General features: G+C 34.9%; 2 protein-coding genes across 2 annotated transcripts; both read left to right on the top strand.

Moving 5' to 3' along the window:
• Positions 1-405: 405 nt before the first annotated feature.
• Positions 406-2480, top strand: LOAG_02602 (hypothetical protein; the record flags this gene model as incomplete). Its single annotated transcript, XM_003138139.1, has 2 exons — positions 406-484; positions 2017-2480. The coding sequence occupies 2 exons, from the start codon at positions 406-408 to the stop codon at positions 2478-2480; spliced, it is 543 nt and encodes a 180-aa protein (XP_003138187.1).
• Positions 2481-3094: 614 nt separating this feature from the next.
• LOAG_02601 (AP-2 complex subunit mu) lies at positions 3095-7547 on the top strand. The gene is made up of 12 exons (XM_020446061.1): positions 3095-3364; positions 3584-3635; positions 3764-3888; positions 3948-4036; positions 4283-4365; positions 4721-4856; positions 4959-5100; positions 5235-5354; positions 5445-5523; positions 5907-6061; positions 6686-6803; positions 6893-7547. The coding sequence occupies exons 1-12, from the start codon at positions 3291-3293 to the stop codon at positions 7025-7027; spliced, it is 1308 nt and encodes a 435-aa protein (XP_020303551.1). The 5' UTR covers positions 3095-3290; the 3' UTR covers positions 7028-7547.
• The last annotated feature ends 736 nt before the right edge of the window (positions 7548-8283 follow it).

Raw genomic sequence — 8283 nt, 5'->3', positions numbered from 1 at the left:
TTGTCTGCATTAAAAACATCTTCGTATAGCTGATAATTGGGATGACCCAAATGAATTTACAAACAAATGATGCTCGTTATTCAAGACGCAAATACTAAATGATAAAAAAATTCAAATTTTTGTTTCCAGGTTTTAAGTGTGTTGAGTTCTCCATCAAATTTGATGATCTGGAAAATTCTTCCATCATGACATATATGATATGATAGAAATAGTAACGATAAGGCAGAGATAAAGTGTGAAGGAGGTTTCGGAATAGAGGGATAATTTAATTATTCTATGCTTTATGTCTAGGATACAGTAGTCTTAATATGGAAGGATTACTACACTAAAAATTGGACATTCCGACAAATAACGAATGTATAAAGAAGTAATAACCTTCAGGAAAATTGGACATTTCAACAAATAATGTATAAAGAAGTAATAACCATCAGAAAGATGTATGATATTTGTTCAAGCAAAGCATGTCCAATTTTCCGGATTAACGGTTTGTTTCAAAACCCCCTGATCCCTGATATAAGATTTAATAGTTCTCTGTATGACAGACTAATTCGACCAGTGTTGAATCTTTTGTCCAATTTATTAAGTTCCATTGAATGATAATTCCCTGAAACGACGAGAAAAGCAATTTTTTTTGGAATATTTAAATCATACCTCAGAATATAAACTCTCTTGTCAGAAAGGAAACACAAAAAACGAACTCCAAAAATTTAATTATCGTTTTAAGTAGTAACAATAGCCATGTACGAATATTATGATTACTCGTTTTCCTTCTAACGAAACCCAAATATACTTATTGTGATATGTTGAGAGAAATCGTACAGAAAAACAAAATTGATTGGAGGATAGGAAACTGACATTGCCTCGGGAAATATTTGCCAAAGAAATGCTTTTTTCCTATCCTCTATGTTAAGTGAACAACCGTTCTATTACCAGAAATGTTTCTTATTTACTGGTCGAGGAAGTCCAATATAAACAAAGTAACTTAAAATTATGAACTACATTGCGAAAACCAAAATTAATTTTAGAGCTAAAATGCTGTGTGCTGATAAAAATCAAACATTTTCTATCAAAATTAGCTGAAATGCAGTAGTATTACTGAAGAAAAGAAATGGTTGTTTCTGTTCGTGTTTCTGCTTAATTAACAAGTTCAACACTCCAATGAAAGACTGGTAAGAATTCAGGACTACCAATTAACCGTATCGATTGTTGCTTTTGTCAAAGATGATCAAAATTTGAGTTTTTTGGCCTCTTTACTTTCTCCACTATTTTCGAGGAATTTCTAACTCTGAGATCAGCAAGTTTTCAGCTAGTTTCAGGTAAAAAATTTCAACATTGCAATGAATTAAGAAATTCAGGAAACAGTAACATAGGACGCGCTGTTTTATGATAACCACAACTTGGTTTTTCCCTTTTCCTGTGCGTTCTATTTCTAATTCAAAGTCAGTTACACGTTCCTCTTCAGGTGTATTATTTATACATAAAACATAAACTATATAAAAATTTGAGAAGAAAACTAAAAATAAAAACCATCAAAATCAACCAAAAAAAAGAAAAAAAAACTAAAACAAAAGGTGGTTATTCATCCTTCAGTATTTTCTTAACCATCTTTAGACACAACTATCGACGACATTTGTGCATTTTATCTTCTTAAAGATGAAAAGCAAGATAGATGCATTATTTAGAGGCTATTTTCCGCATTCAGCTTTTGAGAATATTTCTATGGAACTATAACACACTGTTTCACTATAATTGTTACCCCATCTAGCAATCATTTTTATTAGAAGCTTTCAAGTTTGGAAATAGATTAGTTGATCAAAAAAGATTATATTTAATGAATTAGCGTTTTATCCCCAATCTTGAAACCTTTTTGAATGATGCTCAAATATTTGTTGTGCTACTTTCGGCCATTTCAAAAATAATCGTTACGATTTCTTTTTGCGAATACTTTCTAGCGCCAGGTAAATTCCTTAATTAATTCATCTGATTATTCTAGTAAAGTTACAGTTGTTTTTAAAGGTCATGAATTTGATGTCTTGCAGATTCAAATCAGTGTTGGTTTTATGTTGAAAAAAAGAAGACAGTATTCATTTTTTGTTGAAAAATTTGGGAAAAAACCTAAGCCATTCCAGTCAGTGGCTGTTACTTCCTTGTTAGGAAAAGGAGAGCAGGAGGAAACCCAAATCTTTCATCGGAATTATCTCCCACAAAGTCTCCTTCCTGAGAAAGAATTTTTTCTATTCACCACTAAACACTTTCGATATAAATCAACTCTTGAGATTTTCATTAGTGAAAATTTCAACATACAGGCTGTTCTCAATATGGTCGGTGATGCTAAAAATTTTATTAGGTGTGCCGCGTGGGAGCATCTTTCTACTCTTTTTGAATGCTATTCTAGCAAACGAGCTATCGTAACACCCAGGGTATGCCGACCATTCTTCCCTACATCCCGTGCGCTCATCATTATGAGGAATACTCAATGACCCCTAATTACTTAGAGGTGAATATAGCAGGGATACTTTCTAACGATAGAGTGTAAGATTTCATCAAAATAAACTGAAGAAGCACCCATGCTGCACAATTTTTACAACCATTTTTATGAGAAGATTTAACAGAAGAAGAAAAAAAAGACGATTTATGAACGAATCTTTTATCTCTTCTCGCATAATTCTCACGCACTGCGACACCTACCCTTCCTTCCATTGCATACTAACAAATTACCAAAAGTTCAGTAGACTACATTTTAACGAGCAATCCTTAACTTCCATGCCATCGTACCGACTGGTTTGGAGATTAATAGCCAAAATATTGCGTTTTAACCATCTCGACGTTTGGTGGAGAGCCTTAGCTAGCTTACTATTGGAGATGGGGGTTCTTGTGTTGAGTCATCCTGCACGTTTAGCTTCACAACTGCTATGGATGACATGGACCACTCGAATTTGCAGGGGATTGCCGTGCAATGTCTTTGGGGAATGGTCACAGAAATTGCTTCATTCGTTTTACGACGAGAATTAACATTAAATAGCTAAAAACAATTTTAATTTCTTTACATACTGTTTTGTTCAGCTCAGAGTTCGTTCTTCTTCACCAGTTAAGATTTCAGGGATTCTTTGTGTGACTGTGTCCTTCCAATTTCTTCCAACGAAATTACTTTTCTTCGTTCTTAACTGTGTCAGTAATCTGGGACATACATTTTTTGTATTTCCAAGGTTAACTGGTTGTTCTTCATTACTGAATAATTTGAAAATTTTGGCTCTACGTGGTCACTGTTCTGGACCTGTGCATAACCAGTGATGATTGGTGGTTTATTCGTTTATAATCATAAGGGTGAAGTGCTTATTTCGCGTATTTATCGAGATGATGTCAGGTAAGAAAATGGAAGAAACTTTTTTAGATACTGTTGCACTAAGCTGGGTGAACGCAAGTGGACAGAAGAGAGATGGAGTGTTAAGAGAGCTTTACAATGAAAAAGCCTAACATAGATTTCGAATCCAGCTAGTAATCCGTTTTTTTCTCATGTTTAGGGATTGAAATCGCGTTGAGTTTACATTTCTGAGTGCTTAAGTATCCTATATTATTGTTTCAGTCGAAATGCAGTGGACGCTTTTCGAGTTAATGTTATCCACGCGCGGCAGCAGGTACCTGCCCTTTCTATTTATATTTTCAAATCTCTCCAGTGGTTGCAGAATTTACATTTATATTTCTTCTGCTGTTATATTGGTGCATTTGTCAAAGTGCTGGTTCATCAAGTATGTGATTTGTTAAGGTGCGGAGTCCGGTAACAAATATGGCCAGGACATCATTTTTCCACATAAAACGGGGTAATGTTTGGATTTGTGCAGTTACTCGGCAAAATGTCAATGCTGCAATGGTGTTCGAATTTCTAAACAGGTTAATTATTTTATTGATCTTTGGGATCCATAAATGAAAACAATTTTGATTTTTTGAAGGTTTGCGGATACTATGCAGTCATACTTTGGAAAATTGAATGAGGAAAACGTTAAGAACAACTTCGTTCTCATCTATGAGCTTTTGGATGGTATGCTTTTTCTGTGCTATACTCATAGGAGCTTAGCCGGTTCTCTCCTTTACATTACCGCATAACTAGGAAATTTTTGCGTTATCTTCCATTTTGTAATCTACTAAGTTCATCAAACTGCCATTTTTAATATTTCGATGGTTTCGAAAAGTGGTATGGCTTTTATTAATAAACTTATTCCAGTTGCTGCAGTAAGCAGTTTTATCTCTGAAGGAATTATCAGGTTCATAAGCGTTGCTTTTGCAGAGATCCTTGATTTTGGTTATCCACAAAATACAGACCCCGGAGTTTTAAAGACGTTCATTACGCAACAAGGCGTTAGAACAGCAGTATGTTTTTTTTTTTTCTCTCTCTCTTTTTTATCGTTTTTCTCGTTTCTCTGTTTTGGTTACACTGGAAAGCTGTATGCATGTAAGATATTTCGAATATATTTCATTATTCTTGATTTTGGAGCTATATCATTGATTGTATATTTCCATGCATAGGCACCGGCGGTTTCTTGTGAATTCTGTGCTTTAACAGTATAGAAGCCAACTAGTTGTTTATTCTCTATTGTTTCAATGTTTCATATTTATAAGTTATTACTTTCGTTATCGTTTCGCGCGGTTCTTCCGTAGTTGTGTAAATGGAAATCGTCTGTTCTGCATATTTTTTTTAGATTGACTACTGATTTACTAACTTCAGAGTAAAGAAGAACAGGCGCAAATTACATCACAGGTAACGGGACAAATTGGATGGCGTCGCGAAGGCATAAAATATCGTCGAAATGAATTATTTTTGGATGTCATCGAATACGTCAATCTTCTTATGTCTCAGCAAGGTATTTCAATTACTCTTACTATCTATGGGTTATTATATCCTGCACTCTGAAATATCTTGTACCAGTTCTTCTGAATCTGTAAGTTAATTTAAATTAATTTAGGGCAGGTTTTATCAGCTCACGTTGCTGGAAAAGTGGCAATGAAGTCATACTTATCTGGAATGCCGGAATGCAAATTTGGAATCAATGACAAGCTTACCATTGAGGGTAAAGGACGTACTGGCAGTGATGATCCTACCAAATCGTTCGTTTTCTAATTAATCGTAATTACCGTGGCTTTTCATCGAAGACCTTTATTTTTTAAGTCTTCCCCTTCACTTTTTATTTCTACCGTCAATATTGAAGTTTTGTTCTGAAGTAGATTCCGTTATGTTGCAGGGCACGTATCGCTGTGGCAATCGATGACTGCCAATTTCATCAGTGTGTTAAATTAACCAAGTTTGACACCGAACATGCTATAAGTTTTATTCCACCTGATGGAGAGTATGAGCTTATGAGGTTTGATCCCTTTCTTTCTTCGTTGAGTCAGTGTTTTCATATGTTTTGATTGACTCTTCAGCATACCGCTTCTTTTTTTTTTTTTTGCAGATACCGTACAACCAAGGACATACAGCTTCCATTTCGAGTCATTCCGCTTGTTCGAGAAACTTCCAGAAACAAAATGGAGGCACGAAAATTTAAACTTGGTTTTTATGTTTTAGGATTGCAAGCATCGTATTTTGGATTTTTCTTAGGATTGGTGGATTACACAAATGCAGTATGATGTTCATTATGGCGTCAGTGTTTGGTGAAAATGGCTATGCATTATTCTTCTGAGAGACACTCATGCTCCCAGCAAGCCGTTCCATTCCTTTAAATCTATTTGTCATTGATTAAGCTCCTGTAGTTGAATCTTGTAATTTCGTCTAGTGAATTCATCAACTAGCGTGGGATATTTTCCTTGGCTTGTTTGGGACTTCTGAAAATATGTTTGCTATGCTTTGATATTATTCAGTCTACCAAGACGCCATCAAGCCTGTTGTGCTATGAATTATACGCAATATTTTGTAGGTAAAAGTGGTGGTGAAATCAAACTTTAAGCCATCACTTCTGGCACAGAAAATTGAAGTTCGCATACCTACACCTCCGAATACTAGTGGAGTGCAGTTAATTTGTATGAAGGGCAAAGCCAAGTACAAAGCTGGCGAAAATGCAATTGTTTGGAAGTAAGTTTTACACTTGCCATTCTAGATGTTTCAAATTTCTTAAATTGAGTCTTGTTAATAAACGCTCAAATGAAAGAATATAATCTACGTTTTTTTTTCCTAATTTGCATTTTCTGATCCCATTTTGGTTTGTCGCGTTTATTTTATCTTTGCATAAATCTGACCTATTTATCTTGAGCTAAAAGCATCCGTACCGTTCCGAAGTGCATTATATTTTTCTTTAGCAAGCAGTTTTCATTACTCATTCTTTGCATTAGTATACGGCATGCAACAGTGAAGGGTGTCCATGAGAAAGAAAAGGATTATTCCATTAGCCTCTATCAGGTATAATGCGATGGACAAATCTGATTCGATTAAGATCGGCTTATAATTACATCTTAATAATATCGAAGTCAACGCACTGAAAGCTTGATCGCACTCGGTGGTTTGTTGAGGCACGTATTATTATACTGTGTCAATCAAATCTCCGATAAAATGCGGAATGGTTACCTCATCTTTTTTGATCATGGAAAACATTGAACGTACTTTCAAAATATTACATTTGCATCTTTTAACTTACTGAGAAACGGAATGTTCTCGTATTTGTCAAAATGAATTTAAATAAAGATTGGTGTCACTTTTCAGAATCAAGCGTATGGGTGGATTGAAAGAATCTCAGATCTCTGCTGAAATTGATATTTTGAGCACAGGTAACGCTGAAAAGAAAAAGTGGAACCGTCCTCCGGTCTCCATGAATTTCGAGGTAACTTCTTGGGATTGAACTAGGATTGAAGATGAGTTCATGTTCCTTTGCTTCTGGTGCAAAGCATCACCAAACAAAGTATTTTTCAGGTACCGTTTGCTCCATCAGGTTTGAAAGTGAGGTATCTGAAAGTATTTGAACCAAAGTTGAATTATTCGGATCACGATGTCATCAAGTGGGTGCGCTACATAGGTAGGTCGGGACTCTATGAAACAAGATGCTAAGTTCTTTAGTCCTATTACGACAACTTGCGATGTCATAATCGAGAAAATTCCGAAGTGGAAAAACATTTCACCTCTGCTATCTTTGCGCATTTAGTATTCGGTTTTTTTCCATTCATTTAGTTCACCTCGGTATCTGCTTCTTTACAACTGATTCTTCTTTCTGTGCATTAATTTACAAGATGTTGGCATAAATTCCATCTCTGCAATATTTATTTCAAAACGTTTTTAAGTAGACAGTTCACTGAATGTATCCCTACTACATAGTTGCGGAAAAACTTATTCCAGTATTTGATTAGCATTATTTTTCAGAAGAACTTTTACGCAGTATAAAATGCGTGTGCTTGTTAACGGCGACCTAACTGCTTCTTTGTAATTTGCTTCTGCAACTTTAGGTTTTGTGCTTTTTGTGATTTATATTGGTGGTGTTCATCTCTGTGTGTTTTTTGCTGTGCTAATTGCTTGCAAACTATTACCATAATTCTTTCCAAATTCTAGAAAGAGGGTGGGAAAGTACAGGAGGAAAGATTTACATTAGTCTGTTTTGCCTCTATTTGCTGTAGCGATTTCCAAAAATTATGTTTAGAAAGTCGATAGAAAGGAACATTGATTTCTTCCTGTTTGTAATTTCCAGCATTGTCATGATAATAATTACATTCCTGAACACTGCAAAATTTCTAGACCAGTTGTATTCATCATTTTCTTAAATCCTATTTGGAATAAATTGCAATTTTCTTGTGACCGATAGGTTGTATATAGCATCTGTGAAACAATTACGACCCTCTTTTTAATTCTGAGGCGTTTTACTGTACTGATTGTTCTGTGAAGCTATATATAAGGTTTAGTAGTACTAATTAATGAAACAGTATACTGACGAACACTTTTCCAGGGAAATATTTTGAAAGTAAAGTTTTTCCAGGGAAATATTTTGAAAGTGAAGTTCTTCCTTCAAGATTTCAAAATGCGGGAGAAGCGGATCTGAATGTTCAAGAGGACTTCAAGTTTATTTTCTACAAGTAGGAATTGTAGATTTGAATGGGAAATGAGCAGTTCGTATTCCAAGTTTGTCGAAATGTTTTAATTTGGTTTGGATGGATATTGTTTGACGGGTCGGCATTGTTTGACCTAATTTGAATAAAGGGAAAATAGATTGGTACATGGGCAGAATTCCTGGCTTACTGATTTATAAAATTGAGGTGAACGATTGTCGCAATATTCAAATTAAGTAATGCGATATGTTTTTATGGAATTTGTTGTCT

Source organism: Loa loa (genome assembly GCF_000183805.2).
Source record: "Loa loa unplaced genomic scaffold supercont3.400, whole genome shotgun sequence".
Lineage (NCBI taxonomy): Eukaryota > Metazoa > Nematoda > Chromadorea > Rhabditida > Onchocercidae > Loa > Loa loa.
Note: the sequence above shows the minus strand (reverse complement) of the source record. Positions and strands in the feature narration are given on the sequence as shown.

Coding starts and splice junctions, on each gene's coding strand:
- LOAG_02601 (XM_020446061.1), top strand. CDS start 3,291: ATGATTGGTGGTTTATTCGTTTATAATCATAAGGGTGAAGTGCTTATT. Junction 3,889..3,947: donor GTGTTCGAATTTCTAAACAG/GTTAATTATTTT, acceptor GATTTTTTGAAG/GTTTGCGGATACTATGCAGT. Junction 5,355..5,444: donor GGAGAGTATGAGCTTATGAG/GTTTGATCCCTT, acceptor TTTTTTTTGCAG/ATACCGTACAACCAAGGACA.